The 14956-nt window shown below is 40.6% G+C and overlaps 1 protein-coding gene across 2 annotated transcripts in view; it reads left to right on the top strand.

Moving 5' to 3' along the window:
• jag2b (jagged canonical Notch ligand 2b) overlaps positions 1-14956 on the top strand; it is a 188770-nt gene that overhangs the window by 102736 nt on the left and 71078 nt on the right. For both annotated transcript variants that reach the window (XM_061886391.1, XM_061886390.1), the window contains exons 4-5: positions 3456-3713; positions 3888-3948. In XM_061886391.1, the coding sequence (XP_061742375.1) occupies positions 3456-3713; positions 3888-3948 (319 nt within the window). The remainder of the gene's footprint in view (positions 1-3455; positions 3714-3887; positions 3949-14956) is intronic.

Below are 14956 nucleotides of genomic sequence, written 5' to 3'. Positions count from 1 at the left end.
ATCTTTTGCACACACTGCTGAGAGACCAGGATACAGTTTTTGACAGGATAGTTCAATCGGACTCAGTAGTGTGCAGGCTAAAACAGGGGTTATTAACCAATTTGATATTAACACTGTATTACTAATCTCACGCTTGAGTTTGATCATATTCAACAACTATATCTATTTAACCCAGGCCTTGGCAATTATTTTGACTCCAAGGCCACATTTAGAGAAAAAAATGTGTCTGGCTGCCGGTATAATACAAAATCTCACAATAATGTCTGATTTATTGCTAAAAACGTTATGACAGACCTCTTTAAAAAACATAATGGAATCTTACATTTTTCTACGAAGGATAAAACACAACATTTTGACAAAATATGAGCGTCACACCCCCTTTCGGTCGACGCATTTTACAATCAAGTGAAACGCAACAAATATGCAACAAACAGTGAAATATGAACGCAAGGGGCACAAAATAAACCCACCTACAATCTGATATATCTGATACATCACTAATCTTTAGAACTTTGTTGTGAAAATCTCCTTCCGCTTCTGTGGAAACGCTCTCCGCCCACACTGCTCGGTGCATCGTCTGAGCTGCTGTGACTTACATTACCATAGTAACTAATTAGATGACCATAGTAACTACCGTATTTTTTGGAGTATAAGTCGCTCTGGAGTATACGTCGCACCTGCCCAAAATGCATAAAAAAGAAGGAAAAAATCATACATAAGTCTCACTGGATTATAAGTCACATTTTTTGGGGAGATGTATTTAATGAAACCCAACATCAAAAATAGACATTTGAAAGGAAATTTAAAATAAATAATGAATAGTGAACAGGCTGAATAAGTGTATGTTATATGACGCATAAATAAAAAACTGAGAAGGTGCCTGGTATGTTAACGTAACATATTATGGTAAGAGTCATTCAAATAACATATAGAACATGCTATACTTTAACAAACAATCTGTCACTCCTAATCGTTAAATCTCATGAAATATTATACGTCTAGTCTCTCTTATGTGAATGAGCTAAATAATATTTTTTGATATTTTACGGTAATGTGTTAATAATTTCACACACAAGTCGCTCCTGAGTATAAGTCGCACCACTGGCCAAACTATGAAAAAATCTGTGATTTATAGTCCGAAAAATACGGTTATTAGATGCCCATAGTTACTGGTATATCATCCATACGTGCCGATTCCAACCATTGAAATACTTTGTATAGTTGAAGACACTGAACATCATAATGGCAGCTACACTTTCCATTTTAAAGATCTAAAAAAATTATTTGGGAATGTCTGGCGGGCCAGATTGAAAAGCTCAACGGGGCGCATGTGGCCCTCGGGCCTTAATTTGCCCAGGTCTGATTTAACCTATTTGCATTTTAACAGGATAAAACTTGTCAAATAATATGAAAGCTATGAATGTTCTCATTCATCCAGATCATTGTAATCTCAGGGCATTCAATCCATCGCAACTGGACTGTTTGGTTTGTTTTAGAGTTGGTTAATGCTCATACAATGTCAACAAAGCTTTCTATTCTAATATATTGTCAGATTTTCCTGTTGAAATGAAGTCGACAATGACTTTTTGTGCTCCCCTTTATTTTGAAACGTATCGGAAAGTATCGAAATACATATCAATATACATTTTGGTACGGGTACGGCTGCCAAAAGATTGGTATCAGGACACCCCTTGGTGGGAGGTACAGTACAGGCCAAAAGTTTGGACATACCTTCTCATTTCAATGTGTTTTCTTTATTTTCATGACTATTTACATTGTAGATTGTCACTGAAGGCATCAAAACTATGACACCAGTGAATGTAGTCACCATTTCAGGTGACTACCTCTTGAAGCTCCTCGAGACAATGACAAGAGTGCGCAAAGCAGTAATCAGAGCAAAGGGTGGCTATTTTAAAAGAAACTAGAATATAAAACATTATTTTAGTTATTTCACCTTTTCTTGTTAAGTACATAACTCCAGATGTGTTCATTCATAGTTTTGATGCCTTCAGTGACAATCTACAATGTAAAAAGTCATGAAAATAAAGAAAACACATTGAATGAGAAGGTGCGTCCAAACTTTTGGCCTGTACTGTATGTGCAAATGTAACTAGCAGCAAGTGGTGTCCCAATTCCTAGGGAAGATTACAAAGCTCTACCCCTTGTTGCTGTTTCGAGGGAGTAGTGGGTGTGGGTGAACATTTGGATTGGGCCAAGTAAGCCTTTGGTGGAGGTTCTTTCTGTAATTATAATTAATTATTACTACAATTAGTTAAAACAAACAGCACGGTAGTTTAACAACGAGCTCAGAGTACGTTATTTTACTGCCATTTAGTCTTCTTTTAATTAGAAAAAGAGCAAAATATCAACAAAATTTATGTCTATTTTTAATTTAGTTGGAAATCCTTTACTTTTCGAGGTTAACGTTGCAACGAACACCTAAAACATTGATGATAAATTCATAAAATCACAAGTTGATTAAAAAAAAAAAGTCATGCATTTTAGGCTGCAACAATCACAAAAATTCCTGAAGGACTGATAAGCCATTGGGTGAGGTAAAATTATAAATATTAAATAGCCTTGCACTGTACAAAATAAGAATACCAGTGAAGGTAGAACACCTCCATGCATTGAAATGGGTTCAGAACGTCCAAGATTCTCCTATACCGGGGGTCGGCAACCAACAGCTCTGGAGCCGCATGCGGCTATTTAGCGCCGCCCCAGTGGCTCTCTGGAGCTTTTGCAAAAATATATGGAAAAGGATTAGGGGAAAAAAAACATATTTTTTGTTTTAATATGGTTTCTGTAGGAGGACAAACATGACACACTGTTTATATTAAACATGCTTCACTGATTCGAGTATTTGGCGAGCAACGTTTTGTCCTACTAATTTTGGCGGTCCTTGAACTCACCGTAGTTTGTTTACATGCATAACTTTCTCAGACTTTCTAGGACGTGGTTTATGCCACTTCTTTTTCTGTTTCATTTTGTCCACCAAACCTTTAATGTTGTGCATGTATGCACAAAGGTGAGTCTTGTTGATGTTATCGACTTGTGTGGAGTGCTAATCAGACATATTTGGTCACTGCATGAATGCAAGCTAATTGATGCTAACATGCTAATTAGGCTAGCTGTATGTACATATTGCATCATTATGCTTTATTTGTAGCTATATTTGAACTCATTTAATATCCTTTAAGTCCTCATAATACATATTATATCTCATGACACACTATCTGTATGTAATATGGCTTTTAATTTTTTGCGGCTCCAGAATGATTTGTTTTTTTTATTTTTGGTGCATTATGGCTCCTTCAACATTTTGGGTTGCCGACCCCCGTCCTATACAATATAAAATGGCCCCGCACAATAAATTAATTATTTTTCATTTCATCTCAAGCAAACAGTGATCCGAAAGATGTCATTTTTGGTAACAATCTTATTGTCCGTTTCAGACAACGAGGAGCTGCTGATCGAGCGCACGGCCCACACGGGTATGGTCAACCCCGGTGACCCGTGGAAGACCAATACCTACAACGGGCCCGTGGCTCGCATCGTCTACCGTATCCGGGTGCGGTGCGATGACAATTACTACGGCAACAAGTGCAATAAGCTGTGTGTTCCTCGCGACAACTACTTTGGCCACTATCGCTGTGACCAGTCGGGCGACAAGGTGTGCCTGGAGGGATGGATGGGTCCTAAATGTCAGACAGGTGAGGCGCCAGCCAGCGGGCAGATTCATTATTTTGTCATCCTGTTGCATTTTGGTTGGCACGATTCCTCTTGTTCCCCACCCCTGGTCGAGGGGGCCATGAATCATGACGGCCTGTTTCACTTATTTTTTCACATTTACTATATCTTAATTGTCTTCTCTCTTTCTTCTTTAGCAATCTGCAAGCAAGGTTGTAATCTGGAGCAGGGTGGCTGCACGGTTCCAGGGGAGTGCACGTAAGGCTTTCTGACACTCTTTATTGGGATTGCATTTAGGGCTGGCCGATATGGCCTTTTGTTAATATCTCGATATTTTTAAGCCTTGTCACGATACACAATATATATCTCGATATTTTTGCCTTAGCCTTGAATGAACACTTGATACATATAATCACAGCAGTAAAAACATATAACATTCTTTTTCATATTGCATTGATATATGCTCTTTTTAAACTTTCATGCAGAAAGGGAAATTACAACTAAGACAATTGACCAAAACTGTATTTAATAAACAGTTATTAAGCAGTGGCACAAACATTCATGTCATTTCCAAAACAGAAAGTGCAAGATAGTCAGAGACATTTTAAAACAAGCTATGATTGCACTTTTGTGCATGATGTCACTAAGATGACATATCAAACAACACTAAATTAAAAGTGCACTTTTTGTACAGAACGCCACCACAATAGTTTAAAACAAATTAAGTGCACTTTAGTGCATTATGTCACACAAGATATTTCAATAACTGTCAAATAAAACTGAGCTGCATAATAGGAAATCAAATAGTGTATGTCCTTCGCTATGTGGTAGCTTACTGCGGACATTATCTCCTTCTGTTGTTGACTATTTTTTTCATACGGTGTTGATCTGGAAACGGAAGACGCAAGGGTCAATTGGACATTTTGTTGGTGTGGCACCGGCCGGAGATGTGTACATGCGGAGTTTCAAGCACTCTTCATTCTCTAGCGGGTGTCTTTTTTATATGATGCTATCAATTAGTAGTGCCGCTACTTTTTGTAGCAGAGCTTTTGCCGCATACTTGACATATTACGGTTCTCTGTTCAACATCTTCCCGCTTGAAGCCAAACCACCGCCAGACGATGGACCCCGTGCTGTTTTTCTTGGGAATTAATTATTCTTCCTTCATGTGTTACCCGATTCGCACCTTCTTTCTCTCGTATTACCGCTCGCACCGCTCCGCTTGCACCACAGCTAACGTTAGCTATGCCGCTACCTCTCTGCTCCATCCATTTGTTCACCCCCTTGGTGGTAAGGGGAGCAGCAGCACCGTGCGCCGTGCTCATGAATAATTTTGGTGATTTAACCCCCAATTCCAACCCTTGATGCCTGGTGCCAAGCTGAGAGGTAATGGGTCACATTCTTTGTAGACTTTGGTATGACTCGGCCGGGGTTTGAACTCACAACCTCCAAGTCATAGGACGGACCACGAGGCCATTGAGCTAGTTATTTAACATTTCAATGTGGCCCATTGGATATTTTTAAACCATAGAAATGATTCTAATGGTTCGAACATCCACTTCTTTGATATAATAACACTGTTCTGCAGAACTTGGTTGTAGAAATCTGCTTGCACCTTACGGTCAGGCTTGTTGCTGCCCCGCCCACTCTGCCCCGAACGTCCTATGGTCACCGCAGCAACCCGTAGGACACTCAAAAGTGCAGATTCTAACCATTGGAATCATTTCGACAGTTTGAAAACATCCAGCGGACTGCATTGAAATGTTAATTATGTTGTATTATGCCCGGGTAGCTCAGTCAACTGCCTTTTTTTAAGCGGTTTTGCTAGATCCATGTCACGTAACTTGACACCCACCTCATTGGCTGGTTCTGGGACGGCATTGATTGCCTGAGTCTTAATTTACCGGATCTTGCTTTTTGAAGCAGCAAATTTTGCGCCACTGTATTATTTTACAAAGGAATTTTTCAGCACGGCACTGAATTTTTAAACTATTTTTTTTAACGCAACTGTCAGCATAATTTCATTCAAATGCAAAAAAATCTGTTACTTAAATCTATTGTCAAAAAAAACTTTTTGTAATAAAGACAAAAATGAACCTTTATTCGCGATGCCTTGCATTTTTCCCACCATTGCTTTAAAACGCAATTAGCCAACACTCACAATGGAATGAATCGATCAATTAACCATGACTACCCCCTAATTTGTATGGATAGTGGATGCCACACACAGACTTTGTTCCTTTCTTGCGGGCGTCTCCAGCTGTTTTTGGAACGGGCAGTGCCTGGCTGCTATTTTTACAAAGCCAAAAATCCCACACAGAATACCAAGGACCTCATGGTTATTTTTTTGTTTTTGTTTTGTCAGCGTGCGTGCTGTCAACGTGCCGGGAATCGTGATGCCCTCATTGCCGCCTGCAATGCGGTCTTCGAGGCCAAAACGGGGAAAATTTCATACATACACGTTTCCAAAGAAAAACAATTTAACGTGATGTGTTTGGCATACTGATTGACTGGTGGGAGGGGCAGAATTTGTCCATATTTTGGCAGCCTGACTCCAGTTATCAGAGGCAGGCATCTTCTCCTGAAATGTCAGGTCCTGACAGACCGGAAAAGTGATACGAGTAAAAGAGCAGCAGTAAAGATTCCTCCTGCTGTGGCACGAATTTAATGAAGCCTCAGGTCACAGAACGACAGCAATAAAGCTCTTGTGATCTCATTGCCTTTATTCCATCCATTTTGCGGGCTTTGCGCCGACCCATTTGGCCACAGGCTTCTGGTTGTGAGGTTGCGGCGTTAAGGATTTTATATCAGCACACATCAGGCTTGTTCTGACAAATTTATCGCAGGCTTGCCATGCCCTGAGGAGAAGTACATGGTGAAATGTGACCACCGATCATTTGGCAACCCTTTGACGTGTCAAGGTGTCATAACGCAGGAAGCGCACTCCCACCGTCTTGGCCCAGACTCCATCACCTTTGATTGAGCCATCCTGACACTCTTGGAGTTATCAGGCAGTTACACCTTGTAGGCCTGAGGTAGGGAACCTATGGCTCTCGAGCCAAATGTGGCTCTTTTGATGACTGCATCTGGCTCTCAGATAAATTTAAGCTGACATTGCTTAACACAATAAGAAATTAATATATCTGCTGGTAATCTGTCAAATTCAAACACTGATGACATCTATTAAACAGACGAGAAGCAAGGAATCATGCAGAGACAGAGTTCAATTTGCCTCAATGAGGAGACATGTGTTTTGGGCTGTACTCTAGTTACAGATCCAAACTACGTTCTAAAAGTCCAGCCCGCGTGCTTCCTCTATTTATTTGGGAGGTCCCTGTTTACATCACTGAAGCTGTCGCTGAGGGAAGGAGGTAATCTAAACAACTCCAGTTAGACACAACATATGATTATACAAAAATGCAAATGTGTTGATATCACCTTGTCTCTGCTCTGTTTGCGTCACGGCGGTGTTCGGCCTTGGCAGTCAGCAGGCCGTTCCTGAACACAGACACTAATACCAGATTTGCTTGCAATCTTTTGGATTGCCAGCTTTGCACAGACAAAGAAAAATACCACTTCAGCACAATTGACAATAATTTCAGCAACGGCCCTTAAGCATAAAAGTTGTGTGATAATATATGCATAATTATTCTAACATAATCACAGTGTTAAAAATAACATTCAAAATATAAAAAATTCTCATGCATTTTAATCCATCCAACCGTTTTCTACCATACCTGTTCAAGAAGTCGCATTAATGGTAAGACGTATTTTATTTATTTTTGGTTAGCTTCAGAATAAAAATCTAATTAAAAAGAATAAGAGACTTATTATGCTTTAAAAATGTTGGTCTTACTTAAAAACGCATGCATTTTGTTGTATTCATTGTTAAAAAATATTATATGGCTCTCACTGAAATACATTTTAAAATATTTGGCTTTCATGGCTCTCTTAACCAAAAAAGTTCCCAACCCCTGAAGTAGGCAATAGGGGTGTCAAAGAATAGCTTTTCAAATGAGTCACGATTCTTAAAAGATTAAACAATAATAATCTTTTTTTATATATATATACATAAATAGAACTGTCCTGTTCAGCCACACACTCTGTTCATATTGTTGATATAAATCAGCGGTATCAAACGTACGGCCCGCGAAAAAAAGTATTACTCTGCCCGCATGAGTTTGCCAAGTACAAAAATGAGCTGCTTTTTTTTTTTTTTTACGAAAGAAACTGCTGTTCTAAATGTGTCCACTGGATGTCACAATAGGAATTCTGTTAGGCAAGCAAATGGTTTATACCGGGGCCCAGCAAGAGGTACTCCTCCTCGACCCACATGAAACTTAAAACCTGCAGTTTTATGTCTTCTGGTTCGAACACATCGTCACTTGGCACCCTCCTTGCCCCAAAATGTCTCAAGAAAAATTAACTTAACCTTTTTAAATAGTTTTACTTCCGTTTCTTACGGTTTGTTGAGTTAACACTGGATTGATACCGTGGACATCACAAAGAAGGTATTTGATACCTAGAAACATTTAATGTTAAAGTACCACTAGGTGTGGTGAAATTACCCTCTGCATTTGACCCATCTCCTTGTTCCACCCCCTGGGAGGTGAGGGGAGCAGTGAGCAGCAGCAGTGGCCACGCCCGGGAATCATTTTTTGGTGATTTAAGCCCCAATTCCAACCCTTGATGCTGAGTGCCAAGCAGGGAAGTAATGGGTCCCATTTTTATAGTTAAAGTTAAAGTACCAATGATTGTCACACACACAGTAGGTGTGGCGAAATTTGTCCTCTGCATTTGACCCATCCCCTTGTTCACCCCCTGGGAGGTGAGGGAGCAGTGGGCAGCAGCGGTGCCACGCCCGGGAGTCATTTGTGGTGATTTAATCCCCCATTCCAATCCTTGATGCTGAGTGCCAAGCAGGTCTTTGGTATGATTTGGCCGAGGTTTGAACTCCCAAACTCACAGGGATGACACTGGAACCACAAGGCCACTGAGCAGGCACAGTTTACATGTTGTGTTTTTTCTTCAATCCCAGAAAGACTGTGATTTAAAGTTTAATCCCGGCTTCATAGATCCACTGAGACCAAGTTTTTGAAGCTGCACCAATTCCCTCAGAATTTTCAACAAGCTTGAAGTGTTTTGTCCAAAGGGTTAGTTGTGATTCTTTTGTTTTCATAATTTGCTTGTTCTATGTTTGACTTAAGTAAAACAAAGAAAACGACATGGAGTTGTTTTTATTTTTGAGTTATCATGCCATGTTTTGACCAATACGGCCCACTTGGGAATCGATTTTCCTCCATACGGCCACTGAGCTAAAATGAGTTTGATCATATCTGCTGTACAGATTTATTTTAAAAAAGAGAAGTGTTGGATACTTATTTTGTTGCCTTATTTGTTTTTGACTTTATTAAACACCACCAGTTTTTCTTTAAAAAAAAAAAGTAATCTAGACCAGTGTTTTTCAACCAGTGTTCCGTGAGATACAGTCTGGTGTGCCGTGGGTGATTATCTAACTTCACCTATTTGGGTTAAAAATAATTTTTGAAAACCATTAATTATAGTCTGCAAATTAAGTGTTGTTGTTGAGTGTCTGTAGAGTAACCGTAAAATACTCTTCCATATCAGTAGGATGCAGTCGGTAGCTAATTGCTCTGTAGATGTGGGAAACAGCAGGAAGCAGCGTGAAGATAAAAAGGTGTCTAATGCCCCTAAGAAAAGGCATTCAAGCTTAGGGAAGGCTATGGAGAACGAAACTAAACTGAACTGGCTACAAAGTAAACAAAAACAGAATGATGGACGACCGCAAAGACTTACTGTAGAGCAAAGACGGCGTCCACAATGTACATCCGATTATCACATGACAATCAACAATGTCCCTGCAAAGAAGGTTAAAAGCAAATTAAATAGTCTTGATTGCTAAAACAAAGCAGATGCGGGAAATATTGCTCAAAGGAGGACATGAAACTGCTGCAGGGAAATACCAAAAAAAGAGAAAAAGCCACCAAAATAGGAAAACAGCAAAAAAGTCCAAATAAGTCACGGCGTGATGTGACAGGTGGTGACAGTACACCTACTTTGAGACAAGAGATATAGTGATGCATGCTTAGTTATGGTTTAAAGTCATATCCAACAATTGCGACGACTTTTTAATGTCAACTGAGTTTCGTTTTTTAAGGATTTCTGCTGGTGGTGTGCCTCCGGATTTTTTCAATGCAAAAAATGTGCCTTGGCTCAAAAAACCTTAAACACTGATCTAGACATTTATCAGAGCTGCTTATTTTACGGAGGAATGTAGTTAATCATAGAACTAGCACCCAAGTTATTAAAAAAAAGTATTGATTTTGAATCAAATGGAACGGTGTGATGCCCAAAAGGTTGGCAGCCTGAGTAAGCAAGCATGTACGGTATCCAGTGAGACGTTCAAGGACCCCTGAATGCTGGCGGTGCCGTCTGAAGGAGGACCCGGCTCAAAATAGGAGCCAATTGACAAGACAGCTGGCTGGACGACGCCGCAGCCTGGGAATAGCCGAGCGCGTGCACGTAGCCTCTGTAAACACACGGCCGTCTCCAGACGCTTGCTCTGAGACCCCCTCATGCCCCGCTCCCCCAGCCCAGTCCAGACAGGAGCTTGCTGGAAGTATTCTTAACCTTTCCTGCCCTGGAATGTAACCCACCACTCAGATTAGTTGACAAGGGCACTTTGGGGATGGGTTGAAAAAAGCCCTAACACGGGACTTTTTATTTATTTATTTTTTAAATTGTTTTACACTTGCACAACTAAGCCGCAAGCAGCAGAGGCGCTGTTGATTCAGTCTCCGCTAGTTCACAGTCTTAAAGGGGAGCTGTACTTTTTTATTTATTTGCCTATGAGTCACAATTTTTTGGGAGACAGTTTTTTTTACGCATTCTAAATCATAAATATAAGCTTGCAAAAGTCAGCTTACGTTGGAGGTAATGGAACTCACTCTATTCCGCCTTTAAAGCGCTCTAAAAAAGCCTCCATCAAGGTTTAATGTACACACTGTAAGTATATGAAGTGAAGTGAATTATATTTTTATAGCACTTTTCTCTAGTGACTCAAAGTGCTTTTACATAGTGAAACCCAATATCTAAGTTACATTTAAACCAGTGTGGGTGGCACTGGGAGCAGTTGGGTAAAGTGTCTTGCCCAAGGACACAACGGCAGTGACTAGGATGGCGGTAGCGGGGATCAAACCTGGAACCCTCAAGTTGCTGGCACGGCCACTCTACCAACCAGGCTATACCGCGGATATATGTAATGTAGCAACAGGCTCATTCATAATAACATATTTACCTATTTTGGTCGTTTTAAGCATACAGAGGCGTATTAATTTCACAGATGCATCACAACGTTCGCTATTTCCTTCAACAACAACTACTACTAACCTTGGCATGTATATCAGACTACTTTAGGACAAACGATGATCCGCAACTTTATATTTTTGAGCCTGAATATAAAGATGAGTTACAAGTTTTAGAAGCGGAGTGATAAGCATATCCAGCAAGTAGCATTATTGCTAAGTGCTGAACAAGAAATACAAACAAGGAACATAATAAAACAATCAATGACTGATGGGATGTTTATATCTTCCCGTTTAGATGGGGGTGGAGGGGAGGTGTCCACAAACGGACGTCTTTTTGTGTCTTTCTTGCCATCTCCGGGTCTAAGTTGAATATCTAGAGTGACCAACTTCTCGAATAATGGCCATGACCAATCGTAAATACAAGCAAGCAAAAGTCAGCTAACAATTAAGGTAATAAAACTTGCACTTTTCCGCCATTAAAGCCCTGTAAAAAAAAAAAAAACAAAAAAAAACCTCTATCTAGGTTTTACAGTATATACACGCTGTAAGTATATATGTAATGTAGCAACGGGCACATTCACATTAATATATCTACGTATTTTTGTCATTTTAAGCATACTGAGGCGTATTAATTTCACAGACTCATCACATCTCCTTCAACAACAACTACTACTAACCATGGCAGACTTCATCCGAGACTACTTTAGGACCAATGATGATCCACAACTTTTTATTTTTGAGCCTGAATATAAAGCAGATGAGTTACAAGTTTTAGAAGCGGAGTGATAAGCAGATCCCGCAAGTAGCATTATTGCTAAGTGCTAAACAAAAAAATTACAAACAACGAACGTAATAAAACAACCAATGACTGGTGGGATGTTTATATCTTACCGTTTAGATGGGGGTGCGTTCCACAAACAAGCGTCTTTTCGTGTCTTTCTCGCCATCTCCAAGAATATCCAAGATGGCGGCGTCCGGAAGGGCTGCGACCTCGAGGAGCTCCTGCTAAATATGGAACATTTGGCAGAAATACCGGACAATTCTACAAACTTTATGGCTGGCTCACATCGTGGTCACTCCATGATCACGTACGACCGTCAGACACTTCTGGATGTGGACATATCGGGCCGTTTTGGACTGATAGACGCGTGCTTGCTAGACCTGCTAACTAGCACGGGAATACTTCGACGGCTACATCCAGCGGCCGGTGAATTAGGGGAGTATAGTAGCAGCGGGGGCCGTCAACGGAGCAGACTCCAGCGGTGTGATTGGAAACGCGGATGCCGAGCGGGGCTACAAACAAAGCAGAAGGCTAATCCCCACAGAACACCACTTCCCTCCATCCTGAAGCCGGATTTAAATGGAAGATGCGAGACTACTGGTCTGGGTAAGGAGTCAGTTAAATTAGAACACGTTTTTTCTGCTTTGAGTGTTTCAGAGTCGGACATGTGTTCTACTGAGGTGGCTAACTATGATGCGTGCAGTTTATCAAAGCAACAAACAAACAATCGGAAAATTCCCGTCGTATCAATTCCTAGATATGGTCGTAATTATACTAAATGCACTGGGCATAATAAACACAACATTATTAATATTGCTACTACGGATAATTTGATCAAAAATTCCCTAAAACAGCCCACTACCTATAATATATGTTTTTTAAACATAAGATCATTGTCTCCCAAAACGTTGTTAGTTAATGATATCATCAGAGACAACAATCTTAACGTCATCGGTCTCAGCGAAACCTGGCTTAAACCAAACTACTTTTTTGCGCTAAATGAGGCATGTCCTCCTAACTTTACACATGCGCATATTGCCCGTCCTCTTAAAAGGGGTGGGGGGGGTCGCACTAATATACAACGAAAACTTTAACCTTAGTCCTAACATAAATAATAAATATAAATCATTTGAGGTTCTTACTATGAGGTCTGTCATACCGCTGCCTCTACACCTGGCTGTTATCTACCGCCCCCCAGGGCCCTATTCGGACTTTATCAATGAATTCTCAGAGTTCGTTGCTGATCTAGTGACACACGCCGATAATATAATCATAATGGGGGACTTTAATATCCATATGAATACCCCATTGGACCCACCGTGCATAGCGCTCCAGACTATAATTGATAGCTGTGGTCTCACACAAATAATAAATGAACCCACGCATCGCAACGGTAATACGATAGACCTAGTGCTTGTCAGGGGTATCACCGTTTCCAAAGTTACGATACTCCCGTATACTAAAGTATTGTCCGATCATTACCTTATAAAATTCGAGGTTCAGACGCATGTTCGGCAAACTAATAATAATAATAACTGCTATAGCAGCCGCAACATTAATGCTGCCACAACGACAACTCTTGCTGACCAACTGCCCTCGGTAATGGCACCATTCCCAAAGTATGTGGGCTCTATTGATAACCGCAATAACAACTTTAACGACGCCCTGCGCGAAACCATTGATAACATAGCACCGCTAAAGTTAAAAAAGGCTCCAAAAAAGCGTACCCCGTGGTTTACAGAAGAAACTAGAGCTCAGAAATTATTATGTAGAAAGCTGGAACGCAAATGGCGCACGACTAAACTTGAGGTGCACCATCAAGCATGGAGTGATGGTTTAATAACTTATAAACGCATGCTTACCTTAGCTAAAGCTAAATATTACTCAAATCTCATCCACCGTAATAAAAACGATCCTAAATTTTTGTTTAGTACGGTAGCATCACTAACCCAACAAGGGACTCCTTCCAGTAGCTCCACCCACTCAGCTGATGACTTTATGCAATTCTTTAGTAAGAAAATTGAAGTCATTAGAAAGGACATTAAATACAATGCGTCCCTGCTACAACTGGGTTCCATCAACACTGACACGGTTGAATATACGGCGGATACAGCCCTCCAAAATAGTTTGTCTTGTTTTGAGGAAATAACATTAGAGGAATTGACCCACTTCCTGGGAAACTGATCAAGGAGCTCTTTGTATTATTAGGTCCATCAGTGCTAAATATTATAAACTTATCACTTTCCTCGGGCACTGTTCCCCTAGCATTCAAAAAAGCGGTTATTCATCCTCTTCTTAAAAGACCTAACCTCGATCCTGACCTCATGGTAAACTACCGACCGGTGTCTCACCCTCCCTTTATTTCAAAAATCCTCGAAAAAATTGTTGCGGAGCAGTTAAATGAACACTTAGCGTCTAACAATCTATGTGAAACCTTTCAATCCGGTTTCAGGGCAAATCACTCCACGGAGACAGCCCTCGCAAAAATGACTAATGATCTATTGCTAACGATGGATTCTGATGCGTCATCTATGTTGCTGCTCCTCGATCTTAGCGCTGCTTTCGATACCGTCGATCATAATATTTTATTAGAACGTATCAAAACACGAATTGATATGTCAGACTTAGCCCTGTCTTGGTTTAACTCTTATCTTACTGATAGGATGCAGTGCGTCTCCCATAGCAATGTGACCTCGGACTACGTTAAGGTAACGTGTGGAGTTCCCCAGGATTCGGTCCTTGGCCCTGCACTCTTCAGCATCTACATGCTGCCGCTAGGTGACATCATACGCAAATACGGTGTTAGCTTTCACTGTTATGCTGATGACACCCAACTCTACATGCCCCTAAAGCTGACCAACACGCCGGATTGTAGTCAGCAGGAGGCGTGTCTTAATGAAATTAAACAATGGATGTCCGCTAACTTTTTGCAACTCAACGCCAAAAAAACGGAAATGCTGATTATCGGTCCTGCTAGACACCGACCTCTATTTAATAATACAACTCTAACATTTGACAACCAAACAATTAAACAAGGTGACTCGGTAAAGAATCTGGGTGTTATTTTCGACCAAACTCTCTCCTTTGAGTCACACATTAAAAGCGTTACTAAAACGGCCTTCTTTCATCTCCCTAATATCGCTAAAATTCGCTCCAT

Source organism: Nerophis ophidion, linkage group LG24 (genome assembly GCF_033978795.1).
Source record: "Nerophis ophidion isolate RoL-2023_Sa linkage group LG24, RoL_Noph_v1.0, whole genome shotgun sequence".
NCBI lineage: Eukaryota > Metazoa > Chordata > Actinopteri > Syngnathiformes > Syngnathidae > Nerophis > Nerophis ophidion.
Note: the sequence above shows the minus strand (reverse complement) of the source record. Positions and strands in the feature narration are given on the sequence as shown.